Source organism: Tachysurus vachellii, chromosome 6, assembly GCF_030014155.1.
Source record: "Tachysurus vachellii isolate PV-2020 chromosome 6, HZAU_Pvac_v1, whole genome shotgun sequence".
Classification (NCBI taxonomy): Eukaryota; Metazoa; Chordata; class Actinopteri; order Siluriformes; family Bagridae; genus Tachysurus; species Tachysurus vachellii.
Genome location: NC_083465.1, coordinates 20,306,758 through 20,321,608, shown reverse-complemented (window position 1 = coordinate 20,321,608; position 14,851 = coordinate 20,306,758). Strand labels below are relative to the sequence as shown.

General features: G+C 37.2%; 3 protein-coding genes across 3 annotated transcripts; 1 reads left to right on the top strand and 2 right to left on the bottom strand.

Annotated features, from left to right (window-relative positions):
- Nucleotides 1-11: 11 nt before the first annotated feature.
- prdx3 (peroxiredoxin 3) lies at nucleotides 12-3,848 on the bottom strand. Its single transcript, XM_060872790.1, has 7 exons — nucleotides 3,732-3,848; nucleotides 1,848-1,947; nucleotides 1,593-1,734; nucleotides 881-1,016; nucleotides 622-725; nucleotides 287-452; nucleotides 12-204 (listed from the first exon to the last, which is right to left on the bottom strand). The coding sequence occupies exons 1-7, from the start codon at nucleotides 3,765-3,767 to the stop codon at nucleotides 154-156; spliced, it is 735 nt and encodes a 244-aa protein (XP_060728773.1). The 5' UTR covers nucleotides 3,768-3,848; the 3' UTR covers nucleotides 12-153.
- A 2-nt stretch (nucleotides 3,849-3,850) lies between these two features.
- On the top strand, nucleotides 3,851-9,696 carry sfxn4 (sideroflexin 4). The gene is made up of 14 exons (XM_060872789.1): nucleotides 3,851-4,044; nucleotides 4,147-4,212; nucleotides 5,483-5,545; nucleotides 5,674-5,700; nucleotides 5,851-5,905; nucleotides 6,054-6,079; nucleotides 6,260-6,313; nucleotides 6,405-6,467; nucleotides 6,654-6,722; nucleotides 6,817-6,907; nucleotides 7,563-7,678; nucleotides 7,834-7,919; nucleotides 8,518-8,635; nucleotides 9,317-9,696. Exons 1-14 carry the CDS (start codon nucleotides 4,006-4,008, stop codon nucleotides 9,392-9,394), a joined length of 951 nt encoding a protein of 316 aa, XP_060728772.1. The 5' UTR covers nucleotides 3,851-4,005; the 3' UTR covers nucleotides 9,395-9,696.
- A 10-nt stretch (nucleotides 9,697-9,706) lies between these two features.
- Nucleotides 9,707-13,552, bottom strand: dennd10 (DENN domain containing 10). The gene is made up of 9 exons (XM_060872788.1): nucleotides 13,306-13,552; nucleotides 13,016-13,212; nucleotides 12,637-12,716; nucleotides 12,407-12,555; nucleotides 12,066-12,177; nucleotides 11,501-11,601; nucleotides 11,000-11,107; nucleotides 10,765-10,859; nucleotides 9,707-10,684 (listed from the first exon to the last, which is right to left on the bottom strand). Exons 1-9 carry the CDS (start codon nucleotides 13,352-13,354, stop codon nucleotides 10,517-10,519), a joined length of 1,059 nt encoding a protein of 352 aa, XP_060728771.1. The 5' UTR covers nucleotides 13,355-13,552; the 3' UTR covers nucleotides 9,707-10,516.
- Nucleotides 13,553-14,851: the final 1,299 nt, after the last annotated feature.

The following is a 14,851-nucleotide window of genomic DNA, read 5'->3' as shown; positions in this document are numbered from 1 at the left end:
TGACACAGCAATAACAATTTTTATTTTATTTTATTTGTATGCATAGCAACAACACTAACAAATGGGCTCACGTTTTATACAGATCACTGAACTGATTTTCACAAATATGAAGTGCGTTATTTTTGTACGCTCTAACTTTGACTAGAGTTCCATTCAGTTGACTTTTTCAAAGTATTCCTTGGACCCATCTGGAGTCGGCTTTATCTGGAATGCAAAGAAACCGTATATAAAAATTTATGCATAAAACAGTTTTTGTAGAGATTTCAAATCTTTGTCAAATGCTTACTGTGGGTGATTTTGGGGTCCAGCTGGCCGGGCAAACCTCTCCATGACTCTCCACAAACTGGAAAGCCCTAACGAGGCGCAGGGTCTCCTCAACAGAGCGGCCTACTGGAAGGTCATTGATGCTCATGTGTTTGACAATGCCGTTGGGATCGATGATAAACAGCCCTCTAGATAGGGATAGATTCATTTACTGGAAAGCATCTTAAATTTGGTCATATTTCTAAGTGGTCAACAGACACAATGTGTGTGTACATTTGTGGCCATATACACTGGAAGTATCAAAATCATACAATTAGTAGTTCAATACAATTTATTTAACAAGTATAATTAAAATACCTCAGTGCGATTCCTGCACCCTCCAGGAGGACTCCGTAGTCTCTGGAGACCTGTTTGTTGAGATCAGCCAGCAAGGGGATATGGATTTTTCCCAATCCTCCACTCTATAGGCAAACAAGAAAGAGGCCAAAGTTCAACCAGGGATCATCCCTTTGTTCAGTTAGCTTTCTCCTGTAGCTCACTTGGACACAGTGTTCTCTAATGAAAAGTGCATTATTCTGATACTCTGATTAGTGTCACAGTGGCTGAATGTTTCTACCTTTCGAGGAGTGTTGGTCCAAGCCAAGTGTGTAAAGTGAGAGTCCACAGACACACCCACCACCTCACAGTTGATATCATGGAATTCGTTAGCCTTATCACTGAATGCGATGATTTCTGTAGGGCAGACAAATGTACTGCAAAAAAGAACAACAAGAGCATTAAGTCATGTGTGTATTATTTCATCCCGATTCGCTGCTTCTAGCTGGTCCCTGACTCCCTGCTTCTGGTTTTTGTTACTTGCTGCTGTGGAGGATGAAACCACATGGACAGCTCAAAGAAACATTAGAGATGGTACAGTATACAAACCATAAGTATTTTTTATCTACTGCAAACCCACAAACAGTTTGGCACTCAAGTGTCCATCAGTGATCAGTCGATAACTAACAAAATTAACAACAAAATAAAAAGATGTATGACTGGTGAGGAAACTTGTTCATAGTGGTTAGAATATATGTAACCTGTCCCATGAACATTCTGTACCAATTAACACAATTATAAACAAATAAAATAGTGGAACCAGCACCCCATGGTTGATCATTACTGAATAAATAAGGATTACAATACGACGTCTGAGTGAAACAACTTAAATCTTACATCTGTTATTACGGTTTTACCAGTCCATTCACAACACACACTGACAAAGGCAGTGCAAATACAATACAGTGATTCATAAACCTGTAAATAACACACCATTTCACCAAGACACTTACAAATCGAGGGGGTAGAAAAACAGAACCAGGTATTTGCCCTTGTAGGTATCAAGGCTGATCTCTTTGAATTCTCCGTTGTGGACAGCTGTGCCCTTGAAGTGCGGAGCATGCTGGGTAACTGCTGCAGCCCATTTAGCAGTACCTGGAGTTTGGAGTACATAAAGTAGCTAATGTTATTATCGTATTTTATTTTTAGTTCATCTAAATTGTGTGCTAAATATTTTTTTACATGGTAAAAAACATGTTTTTTTTTACTGGTAGAGAAGCAGGCTCTCTGTGCAGCAGCTCTGATCCCAGACGGAGCTGCGGTTACTGAAGATCCACTCCTCAGTGCACTCAATGCTACTTTGCTTGCCTGTAGGTAGATATCAAGTCAAATCAATTAGCCTTTATTGTCGTTTCAACCATAAATCGCTGACAACGATCCTCCAGGACCATGGTGCTACATAAAACAAGACAGAGCTACATAGAACAACACTCAGCTAAGGACTGAAAGTAAGTTGTCCTAGACACAAGTGCAAAGTGCGTAAACAGTGGAAGACAAAAGACAGTGCAGACAGACAAAACAAAACACTAAGACCGAAGAACACAAGGTGCCGACCAGTGTGCATACTGTACATTGTAAAAAACAAGTTCAGCTCCAATATTGTGCAAACAAATAAGTTGCAAAGTTCACTGAAGAGTTCGAAGAGGAAAAGAAACAGCACAAAAACAATCACGAGCTGAACTTTTTTTTCCAACTATTCTTGAATTTAGTTCATGTCTATACACCACATAATGAGGAAAAAGGTATTCAGGGACTGGTGATTAAGGTTTGATGTAATTCTTAACCTGGACATGTTAACCAGAACTCTCAACACCATAACTTTATCTGTGTTTGCATTCAAGGGCGTTACTTCGGTTTTGGAAAGTGGGTGGGGGTCAGAACACTTGCAAAGTGTTCAAGTTTAACATCAGCGAGATAGTTTCCATATCCTGTCATGCAAATATGAAAAAAAGAAATAATAATAATAAAATGAGATATTCATGAACATATTACATATAAATAGCAGCTTAACAGTGCTATGGGAGTCACGGTACCATTGTTTTAAATTCTGTTAATATTATATCTGATTAATTACATTAATCAGAAGCTACACAGAGAAAGAACTGAATGCATTTATATATACAGGGCTTGCCAAAAGTCTCCATACACAGAGGAAATTAAGACTTTACAGCACTACGTCTTCCAAATTTTAGTTTATATTATATTAAATATCTTCATTTAAAAAATGAATATAACAGGACAAAGATAATTTAATGAAATGCACTCAAAGTGCAAATAAAAAGGCATACAAATGCATAAAGAGTTAATATTGCATGTGTTTTTAAAAAAAAAACATGTAAACAATGTTTTGTAAATAAGGTTTTGGATTGGATTTTTTTACTGATTGGATTTATATATATATATATATATATATATATATATATATATATATATATATATAATAGTTTGAGATATATATATATTCCCCATTTATAGAGATTTTTGGGCACCCCGAAATTTACCTAAAAATGTGTTTTATTTAAAACGAATCAAATATTTACTAAAATTATAATATAAACAGATTTTTTTTGGAAATATCCTTTAAAACTGATTGTGATATATGGGAGGTTTTGGTAAATCGTGCAAAATATAAACGTTGTGTATTTAATATAACAAACTTGATGTGTAGATTATACATAATAAATTAAAAAACCCATAACGAACATGAAACCTTAGCGTTTTAATGACTACAGAAGACAGTTTGTGCAGCTATAATTATTGTGTGTGACGCTGTCAGAAAGCGGGTGCAGAGTGAAGAGAAGGTAAGAAAGCGGGTGCAGAGTGATGAGAAGGTCAGAAAGCGGGTGCAGAGTGATGAGAAGGTCAGAAAGCGGGTGCAGAGTGAAGAGAAGGTCAGAAAGTGGGTGCAGAGTGAAGAGAAGGTCAGAAAGCGGGTGCAAAGTGAAGAGAAGGTCAGAAAGCGGGTAACGATGTAATATACAGCTGCAGTAACGTTAAGGTTATACTGAGTTACAGTAAAAACCGCAAATTATCCGAGTGTAAATCTTGTAAGCCGTCTGAACACGCTGGTCTTCGCCAAACTCAAAACTCACAGATGTACGAAGAAGTCTTCCAACGGTGGCCGCCATCTTGAAAGTGTGCAAAGGTGCTGCAGTTTGAACGTCAAAAGCGCGCAGTGACTGCGCAGTTCGTCCTGCGTTTACGTAACGTCACGTGCCTCATACGGAAGTCTCGAGCGCTCTCATGCTGCATGTAGACATGTGTTGTATAAATGACCTCCATCGCTATATGGTTCAAATCATTTACGTTTTTCTACTACGGCAAATATTTTAACTTAAATTAAACAAACACGTTGTAATCATTTAAATGGACCCCAATTTGGAATACTGGCAAAACAACGGGAAGGTGATTTACATGTGCACTGCAGTAATAATATGCATTGATTATAACTTAACTTAGATTATTTTCTAACATCTATGACGATCTATTTCATGCAATATTATACAGACTTTCCTGAGCAGACTTCGCATCTGGTTGAATATTCTTGATCCCAGCTCTATCCTGTCCTCTGATGTGAGTATAGGATCCAATCAGAAACTGTGTGTTCCATCAGACACTGTGTGTTCCATCAGACAGTGTGTGTTCCATCAGACAGTGTGTGTTCCATCAGACAGTGTGTGTTCCATCAGACAGTGTGTGTTCCATCAGACAGTGTGTGTTCCATCAGACAGTGTGTGTTCCATCAGACACTGTGTGTTCCATCAGACACTGTGTGTTCCATCAGACACTGTGTGTTCCATCAGACACTGTGTGTTCCATCAGACACTGTGTGTTCCATCAGACACTGTGTGTTCCATCAGACACTGTGTGTGCCATCAGACACTGTGTGTGCCATCAGACACTGTGTGTTCCATCAGACACTGTGTGTTCCATCAGACACTGTGTGTTCCATCAGACACTGTGTGTGCCATCAGACACTGTGTGTTCCATCAGACACTGTGTGTTCCATCAGACACTGTGTGTTCCATCAGACACTGTGTGTTCCATCAGACACTGTGTGTTCCATCAGACACTGTGTGTTCCATCAGACACTGTGTGTTCCATCAGACACTGTGTGTTCCATCAGACACTGTGTGTTCCATCAGACACTGTGTGTTCCATCAGACACTGTGTGTTCCATCAGACACTGTGTGTTCCATCAGACACTGTGTGTTCCATCAGACACTGTGTGTTCCATCAGACACTGTGTGTTCCATCAGACACTGTGTGTTCCATCAGACACTGTGTGTTCCATCAGACACTGTGTGTTCCATCAGACACTATGTGTGCCATATTTCGACAAGGTCTAACAGTGAAATGTATTTAGAGGTCTTTACATAACATCAGATAAGTGGAAAAAAAACTAGCACACCATTTATTGCCTTTATAAATGTCCACCATTCATGCATGGCTTTAATCTACGACTATAGTTCCATTGTTCAAAAGGACATTTATTTGCGGTTGCTTATGTCATTAAATGGCCTGATATTCAGAACTGGTGCTTTCACCTAAGTTGTTCTGAAGGTGCAGCTTCTAAACATAGAAAATGTACATTCTTCTGTATATGTAATGCATTAGCACCCTTTTTCTGTATAATAGCATATAGAGCTACTGCTCTGAAGGTTGTGAGTTTAAGTTCTAAATTCCAAACAAGAATAATAAACCTCAAAGGTAAAATGGCTGATCAAGCAAGAAAGAATAACAAATGAATTTACTTCACTGTATTATATAGTACACAAAATTATAAAGTGATGAATTATGAACTTATTTAACTCCTTGTGTTCACAAGTGTTCTTGATTTTAGGTTGAAATTAATAATGCTCGTTCTCTGATCAGAAGGGATGGAAATCAGCTAAAAGATGAAAAGGTAGCTATAGGCTCTTTACTATGAGAATTAGGGCTTTTTATTCATTAATTTATATATTTATTTATTTATTTTTATTGATTTTTATTCTTGCCTTTTCTCTACATTTATCTCTGTTTTTTTCCCCTTAGGTCATCAATGCCTGGAAGCTTTCTCTTGTAAGCTGCTATTGCTTCCTGTACTATGATCATGTTCTATGTTTGAGTCATTTTTATTTGTCAGAGTAATCCCTCACAGAAATTAAGTAGATTAAGAAATAAAAAACAGGCATTCCATATTCACTATGACCCATATGTTGTCCCTCCTAGTGCTCGGTGCACGCCGATACCGGAGAGCCAATTTCCACTGTTTTACGTCCGCAAGGTAACAATCACTCACAGTTGTTATTAATACTAGGCAATGTGAATGTCCAAAATGGAAAAATTTGTATGTATTTTTATTCTTTAGAGGTTCTATATTTACTGAATCCCTGTCATGATCTTATAACAGTTTCTGTAATCTTGATTTTCAGCTTTTCTGCCTGTATCAGCTCCTTTTGTGAGTATTAAAAAAAAAAAGGCTACTAAACTGGTTACATGTGACACTGGTTTCAGTGTTTGTTTAAAACTAATTACATTTACATCATTTACATAATTGGACATAAATTTTACATTAATATCACTTTTTTAAAAATATATTATTAAAGGTCTAATTCATTATTTTTTTTCTGTCCTATAGGTTATTGCAAGTTTAATGCCACATAAAGGAGTGACTCCTGCCTTATTTTGGCAGGTAATGCTGTTTAACTATTGACTCTCTATAGTTATTTGAATCCTTCATGCTCTTTTTATGACTGAAGGTATCTTTTAACCCCCGTCTGCAGTTACTGTTGCACGGCTACTGTGCAGGTTTCAACTACGCCAACAGAAATGCAACAGCCACACCGGTAATTAAGACTATTTGTTTTCCCCTTCATACACCTGCACCTCCTCATCCCAATAATCCATAATAATGTATCCCTCATATATCCTAATGGAATTTTGTCAGGTTTCCTATAATGAATTAGAATGACTTATTTGGACACGGTTCTTATGGAACAGAACCTAATGTTTTTTTTTTTTACTGTGTTAAGGAGAACAAGCTCTCAACGAAACAGTCTCTTCTTATCACTGGAACAGTGGCATATTCAACATTTGCAGGGGTGAAACTTTCTTTAGTTATTAATCCTAGACCTTTTACAGCCAATCTGTTTAAAAGTCACAGAAACTCCATCTCTTTGATGCCTACCTTTTTAGGCCCTTCCTCAAATTATAATCAAGCGTCTGGCAGTCAGCAGTAGCTCAGCTCAGGCCTTCTGTAGGTCAGTGCTGCCTGTTCCTCTGTCAGGTCAGTAAAGCAGTTTACTGCATCCTCTCCTTTTTTCTGTTATACTAGCACTTATTCACAGTGGTTTTCTGCTCCTGTTTCACTTCTTCAACTCATCGAAGAATGACCCTGGTCAAAGTCACTGAGATTATTTTCCCCCCAATTCTGAAGTTTGATGTGACCATCAGTAAAAGCTTTGACTTTTACTGACTATTTATATGAGTTAATGCACTGAGGTGCTACAACAGGATCGGCTGATTGGATAATTTTATAAATAAGCAGATGTTCCTGACTAGTATTTACATCCAAACCCATAATGTAACCATTATTGTATTTCAGCAGTTCAGATTATTTAATCAGTCATGTAAACAGCACAGCATAGTGCGTATGGTCAAAGGTCTGATCAAATTTATATTATAAAACAGTTTCAGTTCTACGCCATTATCCTATCCGTTGTATGCATTTTTTTCAAATAAATTTTTCTTCTGCTGTGTAAATTATTTTTTACATTTTTATGTATATTTTACATTTACATAATTTGTTTAATTTATGACAAAAAAAATCAGGTATAAATTTATAAAATGTTTACATATAAACACAATATCGGGTTTAATATGTAGTGACATTCAATTTAAACGTGTACATAATAATTATAGTAAACTGATATATACTCTAGCATGTTTGGCTGCCTTCAGTGTCTTTGTGGTGAGAAGTGAAGAATCAGAGAATGGAATAAAAGTCTTTGACTCCAGTGGGAATCCAGTTGGTGTGTCAAGGGAAGCTGGATACAAGGTGGGATATTTCAGGAGTGACAAGTTTTTAGTTCGATTCAATGTCGATTTTTTTATGGTGGTCTGGAGGTCTGATGTATTTGACATGCACACAAAATGCCAGAAATACTTTAGACATTCTACACTACAGTTCTTTAACCATTTCCTCTGTTTCAGGCTGTAAAGGAGACCGCCATATCTCGAGCAACACTTTTTGGTACCACTGCACTTGTTCCTAATCTAATGGTGCTCCTTCTCAAGAGGTAACAACTAACTCATTACTCTTACTTCAGTAGATACGCCAAAATCTACTGTGTATGTGGTCACCTTACCATCACACATACACTTTTTGAACATCCCATTCCAGATTTTGTCCCCTTTATTGTTATAATATCCTCCACTCTTTTGGGAAGGCTTTCCACTACATTTTGGAGCATGGATGTGGAGGTTTGTGCTAATTCAGGTACAAAAACTGTGAAATCAGGTACTGATGCCTGGTATGTAGTTGTTGTACCAGTTTATCCCAAAGTGTTCGGCAGGGTTTAGGTCAGAGCATTGGAAAGGTCACTCAGGTTCTTAACAGCATACCAGTAAACGTTGTCTTCATAGAGCTTGTCTTGTACACAGGGGCACTGACATTCTGGAACATGTTTGGGATTATTTGTTCCAGTGAAATTAATCCGCTACAACATACAAAAACAGTTGTGTGCTTCCCATTTTGTAGCAGCAGTTCTAATCGCATACATGTGCGATGGTCAATTATCCACAACCTTTGGCCATATATAGTGTATTTTAATCAGAGCCCATTCACTCTATGTCTTGGATGAATCTGCTTAAATGTATGTCTTTTTTTGTTCTCAGGGGAAAGTTAGCCAAAATGAACCCAGTGATGTTTGCTCCTGTTAGACACATGAGCACTGCCATTGTCCTTGGTTTGATGATCCCTGTGTCCTTCAGTCTGTTTCCACAACTTGGCAAGGTAATTATACAAAACTGTCAGGATAGTTGGTACACCATTCTACACTGATATGTTGCACAGGTAAATAGGGGGATGTGGTAGCTTAGTGGTTATGGTGTTTGACCCTTGATTGGAAGGTTGTGAGTTTGAGTCCCATGTCCACCAAGCCGCTGCTGCTGTTGGGCCCCTGAGCCAGGCTCCTAACCCTCAATCGATCAGTTGTATAAAATGAGATTGTGAGTCACTCTCAATAATGGCATCTGATGGTGTTACCAGCTTATGGGCTTCTATACACCTTCTGTGTACAGACAAATTATACTAAAGGCTGGATTATACTATAGGTGTTCAGAGTTTAATTTATAATCTCCTGCAGAAAGTTTGATCAAATCTAGAAGTTATTTTAAGCTATTTCCCAAAATCTGGTATTTAATCGCTATACGTAATTGAAATAAAATATTTACTGAAGATGAAAGAATGAACATATGACCCATGCCCAAACATCCAGTCTGCTCCCATGTTAATGAGCATGGATATTATTTGTCTGCTGAGCTTCTTATCTCAAATCCATCTACTTTTCCCATGGGATCACAGTGCCGGTACAAACATCTATTCAATACTTTACAAGTACAATTCCAATATTGATCACTGGTTTTGTTTTTTCAATATACTAAATGTCACTTTTTATTTTGGTTCTTATTTTAGATTAAAAAGGAGAACGTAGAAAAGGAGCTGCAAATTTTAACAGGTGATGTGGAGCTGTATTACCACAGAGGACTCTAAATGTCACCTGATGCATTAGCATCACTACCTATTCACTACCCAACACAACAAAAGAAAGCAGTGTGGTCGTATCCTGATGCCTTTATTCCTGCTGCTCAATTTAAAGCATAAAACACCACAGTTACATTTATCTTGACAGGATACAATGCACGTGTAATGCTGAGCAGATGAGGATTAATGCCATAAAGAGGGAAAGAAAAAACATTAGTTTTATCTGCTGTGACACTGAATCTCAGCACCGCCAACCACAATAACACCATACAAGTTGTAGTTAATAAAACCATAACATTTGACAATTAGAAGAGACGCATGTTTTGATTTAATATCATTTAATGCTTTAATGGGTTTCTATTACAAAGTGTTATCATTGAATTATTTCACTTTACACTGGGCCTTTTATGGCATTAGAAATCAGGCATATATAATCAACAGACAGCACCGTTTGAGAAAACATTGCATGTGAACATGTATGAAAAGTGCATATAATATTTTGGCACAAAAACACTTATGACTAATGACCATGGAACTGATGTAGGGCAAGAAAAAAAACAAATGAACCCTGCTTTAGAAACTCGTGTGTTTTTCCTATGTGATCTTCAACTAGTGCTAACAGATTTCTGGTAACATTTCTTTTAAAACACACAGACATACATTTTAACACTTGTTTGCAACTGAATTACAACCAAATAATTTTCAGTGGCAGCAAAATTGTGTTTTGTACTTATACACATTAAACATTATTCTATTTATTTTGGCATAAAAATATTGAAATCTAAATTTTCAAAACTAAGTACTACAACAAAATACGCTCCATTTTGACTGTGTTAAAGTTTAAAGCGTAAAAATGTGTACAAATGTAAAAGTATTCATCCATACCTGTATATTTATAAAGTAAATTTTAAGTGCTTCCTAAGAAGAAAATTCCTGGAAATAAAAGAGTGGCTAAACAGTAGTATACATAATAATAGTCTTGTCAATGAACATGTCTAGAACGTCATAAAATCTCTATCAAAATCTTTCTGTTTTACTCATTTACACGCGTTAATATATCATTTGATCACACAGTGATTTCTTTCGTTAGGCTCTTCTAGGTCTTGTTGGTTCATAGGAGACTTAGATTATTTAGATTTTCAGAAGCTGCTCAGCTGCAGCTAGGTGGAAGAGGAAGTTCTCGGTTGCCGGAGGAAACTGCCGCCGCTTCAGTGTGTCCAGCGTCAACTTTGCGTTGTCCCCTTCCTCAGCAAGGGACACCAAGTTACTAAGGATTTCCTTAGTCTTTACAGAGATATCCTAATTAAAGACAAAAGATTAAAGACTCTTAATATTAACTACAGTTTTTTCTTGCTGTCCTCCCCATATTAGTACCTTACCTTGATTACTTGAGCATCAGTGTGATCAGTGTCCTCCGCCGACTGAACAATCAAGTGACCGATCTCCTTATGTAGTTTTCCCATCGCCATGGCCTCTGCAAAAAGAACAGCATTTCTTAATGGAGCTGATGTATGTATACTGCATTATATTCAAAATCACACCCATTATTCCAAATCAGAATGAACAGAATAGTGTATTTGTCATGAATAACAGTTTCAGTTTTGACAGTCCTGCCTTTTGCATGTTGAGCTATGGTGATCTCGCTGTCTGGAAGATTCACAAAAACGTCAAAAAGATCTGATCTGTTGATAACCTCAGGATTCACAAAGCCTGCAACATACCCTGAGTGCACACAAAGCAAGGGGAAGGAAAGGAAAGGATTTATTAGACTTTTGTGGGTAATTTAATTGGAGGCAGAGGTTTCTGTAAAATAAGCTTATTAATTGGATTTATTTGATAATGGAGAGACCATCAGGGGTGTAAATAACCACAATGGCTCAAACTATACAAACAATATTCAACAGCTGAGAATATAGAAACCAATACAAGTACAATTTAAAGAAAAATAGCATCACCTGTTCTACCATGGACATGTCATATTCTTACAATGCTCATTCATGTAGCCCCGATCATATGACAGCTACCTGAGGCTGTGGCAACTTTGGCATTTGAACTTGCAATCTCCTTAAGATGGGGCAAACATTTTCCTGTTGTTCAGCTTTGCCTTGTCTTTACCTGTGCATAATTGGAGGTTGTCCAACTCTCTGTCCTCCAGATGGACATAAGGGTGGAGAATAGACCAGTCTTTCCTATGCCATGTCAGGGCTGGAAGTGCTCTGGTGTTAAAAGTAAAAACTTAAAGTAAAAAAAAAAAGTAATCTTTTGGACAGGAAGGACTAAATTTCAACGATTTGTCTGTTTTTCACTTTTTCGAATTGTAATTGTATTTGATTTTGTATTTTCCACATATTGCATTACAAACGCTTGATATTCATAAGGTGTCAATTTTAACAAACCCATGCAAAGAACCCAAATTTCATGCCTATGATCAAATTCACACCCATTTAGTCTGCACGTCACTGAGGGATAGTAAGATGGCTTTGCTGTCTTATGCATGGTTGAATAAATCCTATAGAACCAATATCTACAAACGTGATAATTGGAATGAGTTCGATCCACTGCTTGTTAAATCAAAGTAATCAATAGTGCTTGTAAAATATGATGCAATTTCAATACATATGTAAAATAATATAAACTGGGAATCTTAAAAGTACTGTAGCACTATCATCATAACGAGCACCTTGTGAACTCTAGCAGAGCCTCAACACGAGGATGGTAGATAACAATCCTTCTCTTCAGCATCAGTGCAGTGTACAGGATGATGGTCTCCATTCCAAACTGAGACACCACATCTGGATTAGTCACAAAAAAAAACAGTCACTTTGACCTAAACCATGAATTCAACCCTATCTGACATTTTCCAAACAAATCATTAAGTCACAAACTTATATTCAGATGTGCGACTTATAAATGTTCTGTATTAAGGGCCTCACAAATAATGAGAGAAACAACAACAATATTTATTATATGCAGTATACTTAAGAAATACTGGATTTCCTAACTGAAAACCTCATATCTTACCTTTAACGGATCCAGCCAAATAAGCTTTTCTGACATCATAGTCTTTGATGAGGAAGGAGCCGTTCTCATCACTTTGACAGATGCCCTTTGTTAGGACAGCAATGTAACCTTCCATCATCTTCACTGGACTGCCGTGTTTCATGTACATCCTGATGAACGTATAGACAAACGTGTTACAGACGTATAGAAAACATTGTAAGCGAGATAAATGTTCAAACTATACACCTTACCTACACAGAACTCGGCTGAATGCAGCATACTTTTCAGGGTTGAAATCCTTTGCTGTAATAACTATAGAGAAATGTGTAACCTAGGAAAATAATAATAATGATAACAATAACAATAAGAATAATAATAACAACACTACTACTACTACTACTACTACTACTACTAATAATAATAATAATAATAATAACATAAGCACACTGTATTTAAAAACAAAACAAAAAAACAAGAGACAAAACTTTGCCAATACATTCGACTCCTTCGAATCGATTCAACCGAAGAATCACAAGCAAAGAACCGATTAGTTGCGGCGGATGTACCATCTTATTATGCGCGATATTTTCCTACTTTTCCTACAACAATACCGTAAAGTGAGCTGTGCACCTTGCTGAGGGCGGTGGGCTCCTGGACCTCAGTGGTGGTGAGGTAGTACCAGTTCCTGTGGTACTGACCGAACACGAAGGCGTGAAGCTCCGGAGAGTCGCGGCACAAACAACTCTTCCGCATTAAGACCTCACGCAGATCGGTGCTGACTGCAGGGAAGCACCAGACCCACAGTGTGTCTGCGTTCACGTCCTTCTCTGAGAAGAACAGAGCAGATCATCAGATGCAACTGGGGAAAAAGTCTAAAAACAATACTGTCAGAGAGCCGGTATTTGAGAGTCGGCTCTTACCGATCAATCCGATGCTCAACATCAGCTGAGTATCAGACACTGCCATCATATCCGTGTCTCAAGCAGGGAAAAACTCAGTCAAGTGAAGTTAATCAACAACAAACTCATACATTAATACGTGTATTATCCACAGCCTTATTACAGACACAGCCTAATGTTTAGTTTAGTTTGTCTTCCACCACAAACACCCTCTAACTGTACCGATATTGTGCGATTTGTATTGAAATCAGATGTTAAAGCTCAAACGCGTACTAATTTAATACCTAGTGCACTAGATATGGTGCAAAATCAGCTCTATCGCACCCTAGAAGGTGCACTTATATAGGTGTTTGGTACACATCCACTTTTTTTTCATATTAACCGGTCATATTGTAACGATTCTGCCCCCTAGTGGGCTGGTGGTGTTATAAGCGTCCATTCTGTCTCTGTTATTCCCATCAAGTTCCTATCTCTCTTCTATAGAAATGTTTTACCCTGAGTAATTAATCAGTTAATCATACAAGTTTTTGTCCCGACACAATGACACAATCATAAGTTCCCATAATAACAATCACAAGATCATATAAATCAATCATATACTTTTATTATATGGTTTGATGTATCACCAAGTAAATTTTGGAGGTGGCTCCTCAGGGCCCCTGAGTAAGGGGACTGGACTATGATTTTATAAGAGCTTGGGAAGAGAGCCTATAAAGGCTGCTTTCTCAAAGAGCCTAGAAAGTTGTGAAGCAGCCTGTATGTGATTCAATTCAATTTAAATGTATTTGTATAGCGCCTTTTACAATTGACATTGTCTCAAAGCAGCTTTACAGAACATAAACATAGAACAAAAGGTTATTATTACTAAGAATAATATAAAGATTAGAATACAAAATTCAAGATTAATATTAGATATATTTAAATGTGTTTGTATTTATCTCTAATGAGCAAGTCTGAGGTGATTCAGGTGACTGTGGTGAGGAAAAACTCCCTTAAACGGTAAAGGAAGAAACCTTGAGAGAAACCAGACTCAGAGGGGAACCTCATCCTCATGTGGGTGACACCGGAGGGTGTGATTATAAATATACAGTCTGATAAATGATGTATTGATGAGGAGATTGTTGTCAAAGACCACATGGAGTTCACATCTCCTCTTTACGTGTTTCTGAGCCCCGAACACTATCAGGAAGACTATTCCAAAGTGATGCTGAGTGATTATTCATTCAGTAAATAATTAAAAGGTGTATTGCTTACTATGTTGTTCAAGTATATGGCATGAGTATATTATCAGCAGTCTGATAATAACCGCTAATGATAAGCAGTTTAATGTGTATTTAGCTATTCAAGTAATTGATAATCAACATATAGCTTAGTTTCTCAAATCAGCACAATTCGATAATTATTTCATCAGCAATATTGCAGAGCTGTCAACTTAATTAATAATCAGATAACATTTCCTGGTACTGAGGGCTTAATGCCAATTTCCTTAAGTAATTAATGAATGGAACAAAACAGAACGTGCTGTCTTAAATATTTATAATTACAGGATGATGTACTGTAATGTTGC

Bases quoted from the DNA above. Each gene is read 5' to 3' on its own strand.
- sfxn4 (XM_060872789.1), top strand. From the start codon at position 4,006: ATGGACCCCAATTTGGAATACTGGCAAAACAACGGGAAG. The intron at 6,723-6,816 runs GTGAAACTTTCT...CTACCTTTTTAG, and splicing joins CATATTCAACATTTGCAGGG to GCCCTTCCTCAAATTATAAT. The intron at 7,679-7,833 runs GTGGGATATTTC...CCTCTGTTTCAG, and splicing joins CAAGGGAAGCTGGATACAAG to GCTGTAAAGGAGACCGCCAT.
- prdx3 (XM_060872790.1), bottom strand. From the start codon at position 3,767: ATGGCGGCCACCGTTGGAAGACTTCTTCGTACATCT. The intron at 1,735-1,847 runs GTAAAAAAAAAC...TCCAAACTCCAG, and splicing joins GAGAGCCTGCTTCTCTACCA to GTACTGCTAAATGGGCTGCA. The intron at 205-286 runs GTAAGCATTTGA...TTTGCATTCCAG, and splicing joins GGACCCCAAAATCACCCACA to ATAAAGCCGACTCCAGATGG.
- dennd10 (XM_060872788.1), bottom strand. From the start codon at position 13,354: ATGATGGCAGTGTCTGATACTCAGCTGATGTTGAGCATCGGATTGATC. The intron at 12,556-12,636 runs GTAAGGTGTATA...TACGTTCATCAG, and splicing joins TTCAGCCGAGTTCTGTGTAG to GATGTACATGAAACACGGCA. The intron at 12,178-12,406 runs GTAAGATATGAG...TGACTAATCCAG, and splicing joins TTTGGCTGGATCCGTTAAAG to ATGTGGTGTCTCAGTTTGGA.